Source organism: Scyliorhinus torazame, chromosome 11, assembly GCF_047496885.1.
Source record: "Scyliorhinus torazame isolate Kashiwa2021f chromosome 11, sScyTor2.1, whole genome shotgun sequence".
NCBI classification, from domain to species: Eukaryota; Metazoa; Chordata; class Chondrichthyes; order Carcharhiniformes; family Scyliorhinidae; genus Scyliorhinus; species Scyliorhinus torazame.
The window spans coordinates 162,303,873-162,323,496 of record NC_092717.1 but is presented as its reverse complement, the minus strand read 5'-3'; the positions used below and the strand labels follow the sequence as shown (position 1 = coordinate 162,323,496).

Here is a 19,624-nt window from a genome sequence, read left to right as displayed (position 1 = left end):
TTTCCCTCAAAAACCCAACTTGGACATTTTGTTATTCCTTCATCATCAGTGGGCCAAATTCCAGCAACTGGTGTCTTATGGTCTTATAGGAGAATGGGGATGAGAACATATCAGCCATGATTGAATGTCGGAGAAGACTCGATGGGCCGAGTGGCCTAATTCTGTTCCTCTGTCTTATGGTTTTAACTTACTATCCGATTGCATTGTGGGTGCATATTTGGCCATTGGATTGCTGCGATTTCAGAAGAAAGCTCATCTGCAAGACTAATAGGGGTGGGGAGGGGGGGGGGGGAATAAATGCTGGCCTTGCTGAAAAAATATGTTTGAAGGCAGAGATTCACACAAATAACATTTGTTGCTCTTGTGAATTTGTTGTATGGCCTGGCACACAAATCTTGGGCTCGATTCTCCGCACCCCGACGCCAAACTCACGCCCGGCGCCGGGACGGAGAATCCAGTTTCGTACATGGAATTGGGACCGGCGTCGGTTCCTCGATTCTCCTGCCCCCGAAAAGTGGCGTACTCCCCGCACCGCGTATTCCTTACCTGCAGGGGCCATTGCCCGAGGCCCGCCCCGCTATTTTCCACCCCCGACCGGCAGAAGTTCCCGACAGCGCGGATCTAAATGATCCTGCTGTTCGGGATACTCGCGTGGTGGCTGCAGACTCAGTCCGCGGACGCCATGGTTGAGGGCAGGCCGATCCGAGGACAGGGAGGGGAGCTCATATGGGACCGGGGTATTTTCGAGTGGGTGGTCCGGGTCGGGCGCATGGCCGATTGGCGGCACTATTTAGGAGGTCCAGCTCCGCGGTCTGAGTCCAGCATGCGCATGCGTGACCTCTGACCCGGAAATGCGGGGGCGTGTATCTGCAGCTAAAGCTACTAGATTCACGACGGGTCCCTGCTAGCCCCCTGCAGGGCTATGAATATGGGGGCTTTTGACGCCAGTTTTTCTGGCGTGAAATTACATAGTCCCTGAAATGGAGAATCCAGCCCCTTAACGTTCAATCTTCAGCATTCCTGCCTGATGCATGGTTAATTGCACAAAGACGAGAGTAGGATGTAGTCGAGGCTTTATTACACTGAGATGTGTGGCCTCCTACAGCAGCTGACGAAATGGTTGCTGTACTGGGAGCACACATATTTATACTCCGCCTACTGAACGGAGCCAGCAGGCAGGCATCTACCCCCGTACCTATAGTACAGGGGCCTTACCGTAAAGCACCTATATCAACATCCTATATATACAATATATACATCAATGGTGACTACCACACTGCCACAAAGCTTTGCTAGACAGCGGTACAGATTGTGTTTGAGGTAATCTATCCTTGTGACTTTCTTCTTTCTTCCCTTACAATTAGCGGAACAAATCACAGGAGGCATGCGCCAGAATTCCCTATATGCTCTTCTGCATTGCTTAGGGAATGCTGAAAACAAAAAAAATTACCCCACGCATTACACAGTGCTTCAAGCTTTCTGCATTGAGAGTCCAACATAGTTCTATAGATTGTAGTATTACAGATAGAGCTTGTAGCGCACAAAGACTCCGTGAGACGAATAGAGTGAAGTCGATGAGGCTTTATTAAGCATGTCTGTTCCCCCGCAGCTCGATAGTAGAATGGCCTGCGGGGGAGGACTCCGGCTTCTTATACTCCGCCTTCAGGGCGGAGCTAGAGGTCAACGGCCAACCAGGACCCGGGATCTGTCAGCCAATGACATTAGGGCTTCCAGTCCCACATGACCCCTAATACATACTACCACATTCACCCCTTGTCAAAAATGAACCCGGCAGGGTGATGCTTCGTATGGTGGTAAGGGTTTACAGGGCTGGTCCTGGGAGGAAAACATTCATGTGGCAATACAGTATGTACAATTTTGTCCTGTTTCAACTACTTACAGAAGGTATCGGGAGAAAAGCAAAATGTTCTTGTGAAAAGTCCATATATTGATTTAGATCGACGCCACGAGTCGGTCGGGCGGTCTGGTCGTCCGTGTCGATCGCCTCGGCCCCGGTGGTGGTGGTGGTGCTTGTTCCGGTGTTGTCGTCTCCGGGGGCCTTACGGTTTCAGCTCGGGCTTTATTCTTGGTCGGGCCTGAGGGGAGGGGATCCGATCCTCCTGGGAAGGGGGCGGTCGCGGGGTGCGGCGGTGGCAGGAAGGGGGGGGGGTTGGGTGAATGGTGTCGGGGGGGTGTGTGTGTTTCCGGCGGGCGCCAGATCCCGCAGGGAGACCGTGTCCTGTCGGCCGTCGGGGTACTCCACGTAAGCGTACTGCGGGTTCGCGTGGAGGAGGTGAACCCTTTCGACCAACGGGTCCGCCTTGTGTGCCCGCACATGCTTTCGGAGCAAGATGGGTCCTGGGGCCGCCAGCCAGGTCGGCAGCGACGTTCCAGAGGAGGACTTCCTAGGGAAGACAAGGAGACGCTCATGAGGCGTTTGATTAGTGCTCGTACACAATAGCGACCGGATGGAGTGGAGAGCGTCCGGGAGGACCTCCTGCCACCGTGAAACTGGGAGGTCCCTGGACCGTAGGGCCAGTAGGATGGTCTTCCAGACCGTGCCGTTCTCCCTCTCTACTTGCCCGTTCCCCCGGAGGTTGTAGCTGGTCGTCCTGCTTGAGGCTATGCCCTTGCTGAGCAGGAACAGGCGCAGCTCCTCACTCATGAAAGAGGACCCCCTGTCGCTGTGGACGTATGCGGGGCAACCGAACAGTGTGAAGATGGTGTTCAGGGCTTTAATGACTGTGGCCGCGGTCATGTCAGAGCAGGGGATGGCGAATGGGAAGCGGGAGTATTCGTCCACCACATTAAGGAAGTATGTGTTGCGGTCGGTGGAGGGGAGGGGCCCTTTGAAATCCAGACTAAGGCGTTCAAAGGGGCGGGAAGCCTTAATCAGGTGCGCACCATCCGGCCTGAAAAAATGCGGTTTGCATTCTGCGCAGATGTGGCAGTCCCTTGTGACTGTACGGACCTCCTCTAAAGAGTATGGGAGGTTGCGGGACTTGATAAAGTGGAAAAACCGAGTGACCCCCCGGGTGGCAGAGGTCCTCGTGGAGGGTTTGGAGGCGGTTAATTTGTATGTTGGCACATGTGCCGCGGGATAGGGCATCGGACGGCTCGTTCAGCTTTCCGGGACGATACAAGATCTCGTAGTTGAAGGTGGAGAGCTCGATCCTCCACCTTAAGATCTTGTCGTTTTTGATTTTGCCCCGCAGTGCATTATCGAACATGAAGGCTACCGACCGTTGGTCGGTGAGGAGAGTGAATCTCCTGCCGGCCAGGTAATGCCTCCAATGTCGCACAGCTTCCACTATGGCTTGGGCTTCCTTTTCCACTGAGGAGTGGCGGATTTCTGAAGCGTGGAGGGTTCGGGAGAAAAAGGCCATGGGTCTGCCCGCTTGGTTAAGGGTGGCCGCTAGAGCTACGTCGGAGGCGTCGCTCTCGACCTGGAAGGGGAGGGACTCGTCGATGGCGCGCATCGTGGCCTTTGCGATATCCGCTTTGATGCGGCTGAAGGCCTGGCAAGCCTCTGTCGACAGAGGGAAGGTCATGGTCTGTATTAGGGGGCGGGCCTTGTCTGCGTACTGGGGGACCCACTGGGCGTAGTATGAAAAAAACCCCAGGCAGCGTTTCAGGGCTTTTGAGCAGTGCGGGAGGGGAAATTCCATGAGGGCGCGCATACGTTTGGGGTCGGGGCCTATTATCCCATTGCGCACTACGTAGCCCAGAATGGCTAGCCGGTTGGTGCTAAAACGCACTTGTCCTCGTTGTACGTGAGGTTCAAGGCTTTGGCGGTCTGGAGGAATTTTTGGAGGTTGGCGTCGTGGTCCTGCTGGTCGTGGCCGCAGATGGTTACATTGTCGAGATACGGGAACGTGGCCCGCAACCCATGTTGATCAACCGTTCGGTCCATCTCCCGTTGGAAGACCGAGACCCCGTTTGTGACGCCAAATGGGACCCTTAGGACATGGTATAATCGCCCGTCTGCCTCGAAGGCTGTGTACTTGCGGTCACTTGGGCGGATGGGGAGCTGATGGTAGGCGGACTTGAGGTCCACGGTGGAGAAGACTTTATATTGGGCAATCCGATTAACCATGTCGGATATGCGGGGAGAGGGTACGCGTCTAGTTGTGTGTACCTGTTGATGGTCTGGCTATAGTCTATGACCATCCTTTGTTTCTCCCCTGTCTTCACTACTACCACCTGTGCTCTCCAGGGACTATTGCTGGCCTGGATTATGCCTTCCTTTAGTAGCCGCTGGACTTCGGACCGAATGAAGGTCCGGTCCTGGGCGCTGTACCGTCTGCTCCTAGTGGCGACGGGTTTGCAATCCGGGGTGAGGTTTGCAAACAAGGACGGGGGTTGCACCTTGAGGGTTGCGAGGCCGCAGATAGTGAGTGGGGGTATTGGGCCGCCGAATTTGAACGTAAGGCTCTGTAGATTGCACTGGAAATCTAATCCCAGTAATGTGGGGGCGCAGAGTTGGGGAAGGACGTGTAGTTTGTAGTTTTTGAACTCCCTCCCCTGCACCGTTAGGGTAACTATGCAGAAACCTTTGATCTGTACGGAGTGGGATCCTGCAGCTAGGGAAATCTTTTGTGCGCTGGGATAGGTGGTCAAGGAACAGCGTCTTACCGTGTCGGGGTGGATAAAGCTCTCCGTGCTCCCGGAGTCGACTAGGCATGGTGTCTCGTGCCCGTTTATTAGCACTGTTGTCGTTGTTGTCTGGAGTGTCCGGGGCCGAGCTTGATCGAGCGTTATTGAAGCGAGACGTGGTTGTAGTAGTGGAGCGTCTTCCTCGAACCCCGTGGAGCCGTCGACACTGGGGTCCGTTGTTGCCGTCCAAGATGGCGTCGGGGATGAACAAAATGGCTGCCCCCATACATCGCACATGGCTGGGGGGTCACAAGATGGCGGCGGGGGTGGACAAAATGGCCGCCCCCATGCGTCGTACAGGTCTGGGGTGGTCCAAGATGGCGGCGCCCTTCCTCCCCTCGTGGTGGCCGGGACCCAAAATGGCGGCGTCTGCGGGTCGCACGTGGGGCGCTGGGGGGGTTGGGGAGCGTTAGGACCGCGCGGGGCTCCCTCATCTCTGGGGACAGCGATGGTTGGGACCCAAATTGGTAGCGCCGGCGGGTCATACGTGGGGATGGGGGGGTTGTTGCGCGTAAGCGGCGTGCAGGGCTCCCTGTTCTCCCGGGACCGCGGTGGTCGGGACCCAGAGTGGCTGCGCCTGCGGGTCGTACATGGGGCGCTGGGGGGGGGTTGGGGAGCGTAAGCGGCGTGCAGGGCTCCCTGTTCTCCCGGGACAGCGGCGACCTCGCGGGACCGGCACACAACCGCGAAATGGCCCTTTTTCCCGCAGCTCTTGCAGATTGCTGCGCGTGCCGGGCAGCGCTGCCGGGGGTGTTTCGCCTGGCCGCAGAAATAGCAGCGGGCGCCCCCGGTGCGACTTGGTGTTTGGACCGCGCAAGCCTGTGGGGTGTCCGGGGGGGGGGGTTTGTCGCGACGGGTACGTACGGAGCCCAATGGGCTGCCGTGCGGTCGGGGCCGTAGGCGCGGGTATTACGCGCGGCCACGTCTAGGGAGACTGCTAGGGCCCGTGCCTCTGAGAGTCCTAGCGACTCTTTTTCTAGAAGTCTTTGGCGGATTTGGGAGGAATTCATACCTGCCACAAAAGCATCGCGCATTAACATGTCCGTGTGTTCATTTGCGTTCACCGAAGGGCAGCTGCAGGCTCGTCCCAAAATCAGCAGCGCGGCGTAGAATTCGTCAATCGATTCTCCGGGACTTTGCCGTCTCGTCGCGAGCTGGTAGCGAGCGTAGATTTGGTTAACTGGGCGGACATAGAGACTTTTCAGTGCTGTGAACGCCGTCTGGAAATCCTCCGCGTCTTCGATGAGGGAGAAAATCTCCGTGCTTAACCTCGAGTGCAGGACCTGTAGTTTTTGGTCTTCTGTGACCCGGCCGGTGGCCGTTCTGAGGTAGGCCTCGAAACAAGTCTGCCAGTGCTTGAAGGCTGCTGCCGCGTTCACTGCGTGGGGGCTGATCCTCAGGCATTCCGGGATGATCCTGAGCTCCATAGTCCTTTTTAGGCACGCTTAATAAATTGTAGCGCACAAAGACTCCGTGAGACGAATAGAGTGAAGTCGATGAGGCTTTATTAAGCGTGTCTGTTCCCCCGCAGCTCGATAGTAGAATGGCCTGCGGGGGAGGACTCCGGCTTCTTATACTCCACCTTCAGGGCGGAGCTAGAGGTCAACGGCCAACCAGGACCCGGGATCTGTCAGCCAATGACATTAGGGCTTCCAGTCCCACATGACCCCTAATACATACTACCACAGAGTTTTGTTCATTTCTTGCTGTGCAGCATGAGTTAATAAGGGGCATTGAAACAGAGAAGGCTTGTATGGTAGTTTTATCAAAAATAATTAGTGAAGTAACCATACAATCCCACTTCTTAAACATAATGTTAAGCATTGAACTAAAACCTGTAGATTCTGTTCAAGACAGCAAATGGTCTCATACCAGTAGAAATATTCCGGAGTGGTTTATGGTTTTGCAGCTATACAGATATTTCGAATGATCTTTAGGAAATGCAGCATATCTGTTAAATCTGGAGAGGTTACACTAATCCATTTCAGTTCCTTCACATCAACACACTGAAGAGCCCTCCTAATGCGCAAAGGGTGATTTGAGAAAGGAATGGATTGAAAAAATACAAGTCACTTTTGTTAAATGAATGCAGCAACTTTGGTTGAATACCTTAAGGAAAAGCAAAGTTAAAGGAGATTAATGGATATTATTAGTTAATTGTTGCTGTAAAGGAAACACATTTTCTTGTGGTCACTGTGGTGAGCAACAGATCAGAAAGCAATTGATACTTCCTTGGAGTGGCAATCAGCGTTGGATTGTCACTCTGTGCCCAGTCACTTACACAAAATCTTTTCCCAGCCTGTCTCACCTGACTTTCTGACTCAGGCCAGGTGAGATCCAGACAGTGCAGTACGTACTTGGGCAGGAAAGTCAAACTTAAGAAGCCACCTCCCTTTTATTATGCCACCAGCTGCCATAAACCAGATAAACTTAAAGGTCCATTGAAATTGACAGGCATAAATGGATAGGATTGCTGAGGGGGGTGGAAATCAAAGGTCGGGGTGGAGATCAGAGGTTTGGTGGGGGGGGGGGGGGGGGGGGGTTTGGAAGTCGGGGGAGGTCAGGTCAGAGGTCGATAGGATCAGGTCACAGGAGAGAACAGAGGTCAATTGTCTAGAAGTGCAAACTTCCTCTTGGCAATTGCCCTGTGCAAACCTTACCTGTGAGCTTTCGAGAGGGATTTCCCAGTGCATCTTTGGGGACCTCCCTAATCCAATGATGTCAAGGCCCTGACAGTTTCATAGAATCATAGAGTCCCTATAGTTCAGCAGGAGACCATTCAGCCCGTCAAATCGGCATTGACGCTCTGAAAGAACACCTTACTTAAGCCCGCTCCTCCTCCTTAACCCCATAACCCCTCCTGACCTTTGGACATTAAGGAGCAATTTCCCGTAACAGCCTCCCTGAACAGGCAGCGGAATGTGGCGACTAGGGGCTTTTCACAGTAACTTCATTTGAAGCCTACTTGTGACAATAAGCGATTTTCATTTCATTTTTTCAATTTAACATGGCCAATCCACCTGGCATGCACATCATTGGACTGTGGGAGGAAACCGGAGCACCCAGCGGAAACACCCGCAGACATGTAGAGAACATGTGGACTCCACAGTCACCCAAGGTCGGAATTGAACCCGGGCCCCGGTGCTGTGAAGCAGCAATGCTCACCACTGTGCCAATTTTTTATGGGCCTTCAAAGAGGCCACAGCTTTACTAAAATATTAAATTGGGACCCTGACACAACTTTCAGTTACCAATGTGGCATTGATACTGGACATAGAGCAGCCAGGGCAGGTCTTCTTAAAGGAGTCACTGGCCGTCCCAGAAAAATTGCATCAATTTTCAATATTTGTGTGGTTAGAAGGCGCCATTCATGCTCCATCAGACCTGTTGCCAATTTCGCTTTGTCTTTCCCTACCTCCCACCCAGGAATATCCACTCCTTTTCATCTGGTTTGGTTCCATGGAGACCTACCCACAACCCCTTCCCTTCCTAAGCCATAGCCATCTGTCAGCAGTCAAGGAACACTGCCAGCTTTCTAATCACATTCTAACGACTCTGATCACATTCAATTGTTCAGAATGTTTGCTAATGCCATCAAGTGGCAGTGTAAGCAAATTATCCACTGTGCTATCAATGAGAATCTCATCCACTGGAAACTATATAACTAGAGATGCAAAACCATTCTATAATACATTTTTTCAAAGTGATTGTTGAAAAATATTTGTGCCCAAAATATTAAAATGGAAGATTTATTTCGGAGTAGTCTTGCTGCGCAGAACAATATAATCATAGCTGCTTCCAGTTAATATGACCGAGAACCGGGCTGACTCGCTAAAGCTCTCAGCATGAAATATGATAGGTACAAAATATTTGATTAGACAAAATTTACAACTGCGAAAAAACAGACCTATTTGACAGACTTAGGTCAGTGTCTCTTTTTGAAGCAAGTTAATATACAGCAGAAGGACCATAAACTGACAGAGTATTCAGCATAGTTCATCATGTCTGCACCTCAAATCCTCAACATGTCAAAGACTGAATTAGTAATATGAGAGTATAACAATGACATTACAAAATAACTGAAAAGGTGCGTCATTACAAAAATCTACCTGTCACCTTAAGTTAACCTGCTTTGAAATCTGAGGTAGCCAGAGAATTGCCTGAATGGGTTCTCTTCCTGCTCCTGTATTGGTACCTCTGGTGTACCTCAGTGATGCATCTTTGGCTTCCTCCTATTCTCATCTACAGGTGAGATCTTCCGAAAAGACAAGTATAACTTTTAGCAGATACACCGACTACACCTGACTCTACCTGACCTCCACCTTTCTCAGCCCCTCCACTATCCCTGAACAGACAGACTGCTTGTCCAACAACCAGTGCTGGAAGAACAGAAATTTCCTCCGACTAAATATTGGGAGCTATTCCCCCTCATAATTCTGTTCCTTTGCCACCATTCCACCCCTCTCTCTGGCAATTGTCTGAACTTGAACCAGGCTGTTTGCAACCTTAGGGTTGTATCAGAACTCAAGATGAGCCAAAAGGAAAATACAGTAAAACAGGGAAATAAGAATACTGGTCTGAACTGTTTTTTCTACATCTGTACCGTCGCTAAGACTGCCTATTTCCAGCTCCATAACACCACCCGAGTCTATTCCTTCCTTAGCATTATCTGTTACTGAAATCCTCATCCATGCCTTTGTTACCTCTGGATTTGGTTATTCCTGTTTGGCCTCCTATAATCTGTCCTCCACTAACTTGAGGTAATTCTAAACTCTGCGACCCATGTCCGAACCTACACCAAATCTTGCTCAACCATTTTCGCATGCTTGCTGATCTCCATTGGCTCCCAATTAGGCCGCACCTCAATTTTCAAAATTCTCACCCTTGTTTATAATCTCTTTATAGCTTCGCCCCTCCCTATCTCTGAAATCTCCTCCAGTCCCACAACTGACCCTCCCACCCCTTGTCAAGATATTCTGCGCTCTGCCAATTCAGGATTCTCCGACATTCCCCATTTCAATTGCTCCACCATTGGTGGCTGTCCCTCCAGCTGCCAAAATCCTAAACTTTGGAATTGCCTCCCTAAAGCTTTCCACTTCTCTTAACTTTCTCTCTTACTTTAAGACACTCCTTAAAACCTCCATCTTTAGCCAAGCTTTCGATCATTTGGCCGAATATCTTCTTATGTGTTATATATGTGTTTCATATGTGTGCTATATGTCTTATATCTTCGTTTGCCATCAACACATTCTGATCTCTTAATGTGTCACTATCAACATTCTCCTTAGTCATTATCTCCACCATTTACACATCTTTTGACTTCCTGCCCACGACATATTTGTCAATCTCCACCTATCGCTGGCCCTCAATCCAGCCCCACTGCTCCACGCAGCTCCCCCCCCCCCCCCACAACAGTATAAATCTGACCCCATTTCCAGTTTTCTCCAGCTGTGATAAGCTGTCAGACGTGCTGGGATTGTCCAGTATTTTTTGCTTTTGTTTAAGATTCCAGAATCTGCATTAATTTGCTTTTATCTTTTTATGTGGCTCAGTGTCAAATTCTGTTTGATAACGCTCCTGTAAAGCAACTCGTCACAATTCCTTGTGTTAAAGGTGCCACATAAATGCAATTTGTTGCTGTTTTTCAATGTTGTTTGCACAGTTATTTGCAGTTAACAACAATCAGGTAGAAAACCAACCTTATCTATTCGCATCAGTTACTGTGTATCCTCCATATCTGATACGTGATTCTCATTCTGAAAGTAATCAGACAAAAACTTTTTTAAATCAGAGAAAACAACAGGAAAGGCCAATTTATTGAAAGAGAATTCCATCAACATCACTTTTGTGATCAGTTAAAAAATTCCACAAGCATGCGGGTTTTCTCATTGTTATTTAAACAACAATTTGTAGCGACAACGGAGAGAAGTGATTGGGAGGAAAAGTTAAAACTGACAGTGAGATCGAGCTGAATTAAGACTGACAGGTGAAATGACAAGGTTTGGAAGTATTCTGATTAATAGTTGCTTTGACCATCAGATTTCAATTGTTTGTGGTGCATTTTCTTGTCCAACCTTTTTCTGTCGGGCACAAGTGACACAATGACGTTTTGAAAACGGCAAGTGCCAAACCAACATTATCACAGTAGATGTTTATGAACAGAGGAAAACATTTTTCTCACAATCTTTCTGCATAATGACTGCATCACTGCAAATCTTCATTCATCTCTCGTACTTCACTGTATGAACAATTGTTAATGCTGCAATTCTATAGCACAAATCTCTGTTTTAATTGTGGGGTTTGCAAGACTTAATTCAGTGGAAGTTCCATTCTCATGTGCTATAATGTCATTAAATTAATCCATTACCTTGAATGAATCTTCAGAAATATATTGTTCATCCTTTAATACATACAAATTTCAAAACTAGTGATGCGGAATATTAAAAAACTTCCAAAAAATGATAGTTTCAGAGAGGACATTTAAAATTCTACACAAAAGTATGTAGAGTTCAGAGCTATGTTACACCAGGTTAGTTGGTTTGATATATTTTGCATTAATACCGCATCCATTAATTTCTACCGGTGCTGTGTGTAGCGTAGTGGACAATCATTATAACTCTACTGCCTTTCTTACATCACTTTCTAACTGGAGAAAGAGGATTTCTGTGCCTGTAAACTTAAAAACATTCACTGAGCTCCCCTGGCTGGTCTTTGAATGCTAATAGAACTTCTGGTGCCAAAGAAATGTAAAGGCAATCCAGCAGATCAGTATTTGAAACATTAATTGTTAAGCTTAAAAGGCTGGCTTCACCCTGCCTTAGTTCTACTTTTCTAGATGGTTTTCAGGTCTAATAAAAAATGTTTACCTATTTGTTTTCATTGAAGATTGGGTTAAGAGGCTGTGCCAGACATCTGCTGTTGAGACCCCCTTACTTACTATTTTGTAGTCCTCTTCCTTCCTTCTATCTTCTCCTCCTTGATCAGTTAGATTGAATCTAGGAGGAGTGCAACTTACCATTCCACATCAGTGTCAAAGAAAGTGTTCTGCATCTTTTTTACATCCAACTAAAAAAAACTCTTTCCGCACCATGGCAATTCAAAGTCTTATTTTACTCCGGTTAAAATGTTTCAATTTTGGTGTAGCTTTTACAGGAGTAAACTGCTCCAACAACCTAGTCTGTCTCAGAACTCCCTAAGATAATGGCAATATCTCTTAAAAAAATTCTAATAGGCTCGGACCTCTAAACTTGCATAACGCAGATGCCAAAGCCACATACTGATAACTACACCCACCTTCTGCTCCAAAATATTTAAACATAACTCCTAGGAGAGTTGACACTAGCATTCTAAACTGAATAATTTAGGAACTAATTATGCAGTCTTGCAAGAAGATTTGTATCGTACTGCTGGTTAACTCATGTAGATCATACCATCTCATTGCTGCCATCCTCGTCATAATCTTCTTCTACCCCATCAGTCATCTCTTCCCCATCTCCATCAACATCAGGGCCTCCTTCCACTTGTTCCTCGGTGGAGGTTTCTGCATTCTCTGATATGGATTCCTCATGCGCAGACTCTGAATTCTCTTCAAGCTGCTTCTTCTGTGACACTGTTGAAAAGGCACATAATCATCATATCCCCTATCTCTGATATTAGAATCATAGAATCCCTACAGTGCAGAAAGATGCCATTTGGTTGTTGAGTCTGCACTGACTCTCCAACTCTCCAAAAGAACACACCACCCTGGGAAACTCCCCCACCCTATCCTGGTGACCCCACCTAACCTTTGGACATCAGGGTGCAATCTAGCATGGCACCTAACCTGTGTATCTTTGGACTGTGGGAGGAAACCAGAGCACCTGGAGGAAACCCACACAGATGGGGAGAAAGTGCAAACTCCAATCAGACAGTCACCCAAGGTCAGAATCGAACCCGAGTCCTTGGGGCTATGAGACAGCAGTGCTAACCACTGTGCCACCGTGTCGCCCATATTCTCAGAAGATTCTTCAATGGAATAGATAATGGAGTAAAACACATGTTGCTGGAGTTTATCTGGATTCTAGATTGATTGATACCAAAAAGATCTACAATCAAGATTATATAGTAACATTTACAGTCCAGAAAAAAAGAGGTTCTGTGGCACAGTGGGAAGCAGCCCTTACGTCTGTGCTAGAAGCTCTGGGCTTGAGTCCCATCCCAGGTCAAGGGAGGTTTGTTCATAACACAGCCAAATAGGTTGAATACCAATCTGCAGAATCCTTCCAACATGCCAATGGAGGATGGTGAGAGCAGAAGAAACTCTTAGCCAGCCATGCTTGATGTGGATTGGCACCTCTCAAGCTATAAGCCTCCGGTGACAGGCTAGTGACATGTTCCAGGAAAAAACTCAATATGAGAACAGATGAAGTCTACCTTGTACACCACTAGGTGTTGGAAGAGAAACAACAACAAACAACCGCCCAGAAACAGGCCATGCAGCCCAAATGGTCTATTCCTGTGTTTATGATTGGCATGGGCCTCCTCCACCTTACTTCATCCAATCCAATCAGCATACCCTTCTATTTCATTCTCCCTCAAGCACATATCTAGCTTCCCCTTAAACGTATCAATACTATTTCCTGAACTGCTTTACCTGGCAGCAAATTCCAAGATGAAATTTATTACAAAAATGAATGAAAAAAAACCCGAAGCTGGCATCTAGTGCTTTATCTAGCTTATTTTACTTGATCAGGCTATTAATATGTATTATGTCTGAACTGGCTTTCCATTGTTGCATTGAAACAATCTACGGAATAAGTGTAGAAGAACTTTCATTAACAAATGTTAGACATGGGATGTTAATAGAGAACTTCCTTGTGCTTTTTGTGGGAAACGAACATGAACACAATTCAGACATCAAAGTGAACTGGATTGAACTGCCAAGATATAAGTGAATATTCAAGCTGAGTTGAGAAGATTTTTGTAATACATTTGGAATAAGCAATAATGAGCAGCCCCCTCATAATTGAATAAATGACATTACAGTAGGTTGTACTCAGATTGGAATTCTTGTTATAACTTCAGAGATACTTTGTAACTGCAAGGAAGTCACTGAAAGCATAAAGACAATGATAGAATCATAGAATCCCTACAGTGTAGAAGGAGTCCATTCGGCCCATCGAGTCTCAACCTCCACCATGGGCTGGAAAGGAGATTGAACCCTGTGCTGTTGGCACATATGATCCACACCGGCCAACCAGCCCCTAATGAATCCAAGTTCCTATGGCAACACACATTCCTAGATGCATTTTAAAAATAAATTTAAAGTACCCAATTCTTTTTTCCCCAATTAAGAGGCACTTTAATGTGGCGAATCCACCTACCCTGCACATCTTTGGGTTGTGGGGGTGAGACCCACGCAGTTTGAACTCGAGTTAGATGTATGTTATAGCCTGGCCTGTCGTTGGCGTGTTTGTAAAGATGTACAAGTTGGTCCTCAATCAGTTTGACTGTATTGTGATTGCACCTTCTTTGGCCATCAATCCGAGAGTGGGACTCAAACTCAGAGCTTCTGACTCAGAGGCAGTGATGCCATCCACTGTGCCATAAAACCTTCTATCTCCTATAATAACCTTGAGTATTCTGTTACTTCTACTCTTCCTGTTAAATTTATTATTTCTATATTTGTTCTTATGACTTAGAATAATGTTTAAGTTGGGGTGGAGATTTTTCTGAATTGTCTGACGTTCAAATTATTTTATAAAATTCCTCAAGTTGCTGAATTAAGTGGAAGTGTGGGTTCTAAGCCTAAACACAACTTTAAAGATATTCAGCTGTGTTGTCAGCTTGTCATAACCATTTTAAATCGAGCAGGTATAGTTAATATGCCTTGAGGTTAGTATGCCTTGCATATCTGCTGGGGGCAGCACGGTAGCACAGTGGTTAGCCTTGGTTGCCTCACAACACTAGAGATCCGGGTTTGATTTCAACCTCGGGTGACTGTCTATGTGGAGTTTGCACATTCTTCCCGTGTATGTGTGGGTTTCCTCCCACAGTCCAACGACGTGCAGGTTAGGTGGATTGGCTATGCTAAATTGCCCCTTGGTGGGGTTTCAGGGGTAGGGTGAGGGATTGGGCCAAGGTAGGGTGCTCTTTCAGAGGGTCGGTGCAAACTGATGGGCTGAATGGCCTCCTCATGCAGTGTAGGAATTCTATGATTCTAACGCCAGTGGGAGTAGGGTTCTATTTTGTAACCGGCTGAATTTCACACTATATTCAATGTTCAGGTCTACTATCTGCTGTTGCGAACAGTCTGGAGTTGTTCTGGAGGCTTTTTGTTACTGGTAAGATAGGCTCCTGGAATTGCTGTACTTGGTATTTGATAGATGCTTGGCAGATGCAACGGGAGCTGTTTAGGCATAGGCAACTTGACAGATGGTGAAATATTTAAGTCCTTTCTCTATCTTCATCTCGCCTCTGAGCTTAAAGACTGAATAGGGATCACAAAAATGTGATCTATCTTTGGTGATAGGAAGACATAAACTGACATGTTGTGGCTAAACAAGGAATTTAAACTGATGATCTGCTCAGTCATCATTCAGCTTATTTGTTATTCATTAATTTGCCTCTATACTTACTACTGGCACCCGCATTAACAATTAAAAATATACCGACTCACATCGTTAAGCCTCAAAGCGTTTGAAACCAGATGGTTTGGAAAGAAGAATTTCATCAGAAAACAAAAATGTGGACAACGTTTTGAAAAACAATGCAAAAGAGTTCGATAGAGGGGGCAGTAAGAAACAAGTTTCCTTGTTGATCTAATGTGGTCGCTTAAAACATAATTCCAAATACTTGTGGTAGTGCATCTTATACTGTTACAGCAAGTTCAAAAGAATTCAAGAGGGATTTTCAAGAAAAAATGTGTTGGTGCAATATATTCTGTGATGATCCAAGTCTTTCAAGTAGGCAGCATATGTATCCAACATTCTCATATAAGTGCATTTAGAATATTAGGAATTCAATTAAAGAATTAAATTTAACTTTAGTTATGTTTTTGTTATTAGTTTAAAACAATTTTATTCTGAAGTGAAGATTTCTCAGACAAGGGGCTGAATTTTTCATTGGTGGGACCCTCAGTTTCGGTGGTTACGTACTCACGCCCACGGATTTCCCGACGGCATGAGGGTGCCCACAATGGAAAATTCCATTGGCCGGCTGCCGGGATGGAGAATCCCACTGCTAGCGGGGGCGCACCGCGCCCTTTGATGGAGGATCCCACCCAACGCTTTTTGTTTTGTGAAGCTGATTTATTCTTGACTTTCAGGTGTTGTGTTAAGTTGAGTCTCTATCTACCATCTCACACAGGTGTAAGAAACATTCCACAGTGTTCCTTAAAGGCGACCACGGAAGTCCTTTCTGATATTCTGCCCACTAATTATCCCTCAACCAACAACACCGAAAAAGCAGATTTTCTGGTCATTATCGTACTACTGCTTGTAGGATCCTGCTGTGCACAAATTGGCTGCCGGACCCTCAATTACAACAGTCACTGTTCTTCAAAGTACAGAGTACTTCATTGACTGTGAAGTGCTTTGGTACATCCTGGCACTGTGAAAGGTGCTATATAAATGCATGCAGCACTTCTTTTTCTTTCTGTTGTCCTAACCCCCACGAGGCTCATGGGGAAATCGTAATTTATCGCCTGTGGGGCCTGTGGAATACGAACTTCCCCAGTAGTTTCTGGAAGCCAACTCAGCTGGGGCTCATAAGATCGAGCATAAAAGCCGGCCCGAACAGGGACCAGCATGTTGGTTGTCCCAACGGGGACGGTGATTGTATATAGTTACTGCCATGGGCAGTTAAATAAATCCTTTATCATTCCTACTGCTGGCTTCCTGGTCATTAATCTGGCGATGAGGGAAAAGGAAACTCCGGATTCTACTGCAGGAAACGCCAGCCGCCCCGGAAGACTGCTGTGCAGGACCATGAGGAACTAAGTTTCAAAAATGCCACGTTTTGATAAACTGGAGGCCTGGAAGACTGGATTCAATACGCAGAACGTAAAGGATACTTTTTCGAGGCCTATGGCATTTTTGGAGAAGACCAGCATAAGATAATCCTCCTAACAGCTTGCAGGTCCTCAACCTTCGGTATTATAAGGAGCCTTACGTTCTTGGCTGCTCCGGATTCCAAATCATTTGATGGGTTAGTTGCATAATGGTTTCTAACCATTATGATCTAAAGCCATTAGTTATTATGCAACAGTACCGGGTCAACATGGTCGTGCGACCTCCGGGTAAGTCTGTGACTAATTCCTTGACCCGTCTCTGGTGGCTGGCAGAGCACTGCGGGTTCAGGTCATCCCTATCTGAAATGTTGAGGGATAGGCTTATGTGCGGAATCAACAACATGGTCATGCAAAGGAAGCCGTTGGCAGAGCTTACATTAGATTTAAAGCGGGCCATTGAGTTAGCACTGTCCCGTGAAAAGGTGGAGAAAGGAGTGCAGGAACTTCAAGGTTCCATGAACTATGGTGTCCATAGTGTGACCTCCAGATCAGACTTTCGCGACATCCCAGGGCAGTGCCTGTATGGCCAGGTGACCTCCAAAGCGACAACCAAAGCCACAATTGTACAGTCTGGCACAGTATAGGGTAGGTGGTGGCATAGTGGTATTGTCGCTGGACTAGTAATCCAGAGAACCAGGGTAATAGAACATAGAACATAGAACAATACAGCGCAGTACAGGCCCTTCGGCCCACGATGTTGCACCGAAACAAAAGCCATCTAACCTACACTATGCCATTATCATCCATATGTTTATCCAAGAAACGTTTAAATGCCCTCAATGTTGGCGAGTTCACTACTGTAGCAGGTAGGGCATTCCACGGCCTCACTACTCTTTGCGTAAAGAACCTACCTCTGACCTCTGTCCTATATCTATTACCCCTCAGTTTAAAGTTATGTCCCCTCGTGCCAGCCATATCCATCCGCGGGAGAAGGCTCTCATTGTCCACCTTATCCAACCCCCTGATCATTTTGTATGCCTCTATTAAGTCTCCTCTTAACCTTCTTCTCTCCAACGAAAACAACCTCAAGTCCATCAGCCTTTCCTCATAAGATTTTCCCTCCATACCAGGCAACATCCTGGTAAACCTCCTCTGCACCCGCTCCAAAGCCTCCACGTCCTTCCTATAATGCGGTGACCAGAACTGTACGCAATACTCCAAATGCGGCCGTACCAGAGTTCTGTACAGCTGCAACATGACCTCCCGACTCCGGAACTCAATCCCTCTACCAATAAAGGCCAACACTCCATAGGCCTTCTTCACAACCCTATCAACCTGGGTGGCAACTTTCAGGGATTTATGTACATGGACACCTAGATCCCTCTGCTCATCCACACTTTCAAGAACTTTACCATTAGCCAAATATTCCGCATTCCTGTTATTCCTTCCAAAGTGAATCACCTCACACTTCTCTACATTAAACTCCATTTGCCACCTCTCAGCCCAGCTCTGCAGCTTATCTATATCCCTCTGTAACCTGCTACATCCTTCCACACTATCGACAACACCACCGACTTTAGTATCGTCTGCAAATTTACTCACCCACCCTTCTGCGCCTTCCTCTAGGTCATTGATAAAAATGACAAACAGCAACGGCCCCAGAACAGATCCTTGTGGTACTCCACTTGTGACTGTACTCCATTCTGAACATTTCCCATCAACCACCACCCTCTGTCTTCTTTCAGCTAGCCAATTTCTGATCCACATCTCTAAATCACCCTCAATCCCCAGCCTCCGTATTTTTTGCAATAGCCTACCATGGGGAACCTTATCAAACGCTTTGCTGAAATCCATATACACCACATCAACTGCTCTACCCTCGTCTACCTGTTCAGTCACCTTCTCAAAGAACTCAATAAGGTTTGTGAGGCATGACCTACCCTTCACAAAGCCATGCTGACTATCCCTGATCATATTATTCCTATCTAGATGATTATAAATCTTGTCTCTTATAATCCCCTCCAAGACTTTACCCACTACAGACGTGAGGCTCACCGGTCTATAGTTGCCGGGGTTGTCTCTGCTCCCCTTTTTGAACAAAGGGACCACATTTGCTGTCCTCCAGTCCTCTGGCACTATTCCTGTAGCCAATGATGACATAAAAATCAAAGCCAAAGGTCCAGCAATCTCTTCCCTGGCCTCCCAGAGAATCCTAGGATAAATCCCATCAGGTCCCGGGGACTTATCTATTTTCAGCCTGTCCAGAATTGCCAACACCTCTTCCCTACGTACCTCAATGCCATCTATTCTATTAGCCTGGGGCTCAGCATTCTCCTCCACAACATTATCTTTTTCCTGAGTGAATACTGACGAAAAATATTCATTTAGTATCTCGCCTATCTCTTCAGACTCCACACACAATTTCCCATCCCTGTCCTTGACTGGTCCTACTCTTTCCCTAGTCATTCACTTATTCCTGACATACCTATAGAAAGCTTTTGGGTTTTCCTTGATCCTTCCTGCCAAATACTTCTCATGTCCCCTCCTTGCTCGTCTTAGCTCTCTCTTTAGATCCTTCCTCGCTACCTTGTAACTATCCATCGCCCCAACCGAAACTTCACACCTCATCTTCACATAGGCCTCCTTCTTCCTCTAAACAAGAGATTCCACTTCCTTGGTAAACCACAGTTCCCTCGCTCGACGCCTTCCTCCCTGTCTGACCGGTACATACTTATCAAGAACACGCAGTAGCTGATGCTTGAACAAGCCCCACTTATCCAGTGTGCCCAACGCTTGCAGCCTACTTCTCCACCTTATCCCCCCCAAGTCACGTCTAATGGCATCATAATTGCCCTTCCCCCAGCTATAACTCTTGCCCTGCGGTGTATACTTATCCCTTTCCATCCTTAACGTAAACGTCACCGAATTGTGGTCACTGTCCCCAAAGTGCTCTCCTACCTCCAAATCCAACACCTGGCC

The 19,624-nt window shown here is 47.3% G+C and overlaps 1 protein-coding gene across 5 annotated transcripts in view; it reads right to left on the bottom strand.

The window, feature by feature from the left end:
* The window catches only part of LOC140385610 (RNA-binding Raly-like protein), a 1,446,698-nt gene that overhangs the window by 96,136 nt on the left and 1,330,938 nt on the right, over positions 1-19,624 (bottom strand). For all 5 annotated transcript variants that reach the window (XM_072467935.1, XM_072467934.1, XM_072467936.1 and 2 more), the window contains 2 exons: positions 12,087-12,265; positions 10,356-10,412 (listed from right to left, as the gene is read on the bottom strand). In XM_072467935.1, coding sequence (XP_072324036.1) covers positions 10,374-10,412; positions 12,087-12,265 — 218 coding nt within the window. In that variant the 3' untranslated portion in view covers positions 10,356-10,373. The remainder of the gene's footprint in view (positions 1-10,355; positions 10,413-12,086; positions 12,266-19,624) is intronic.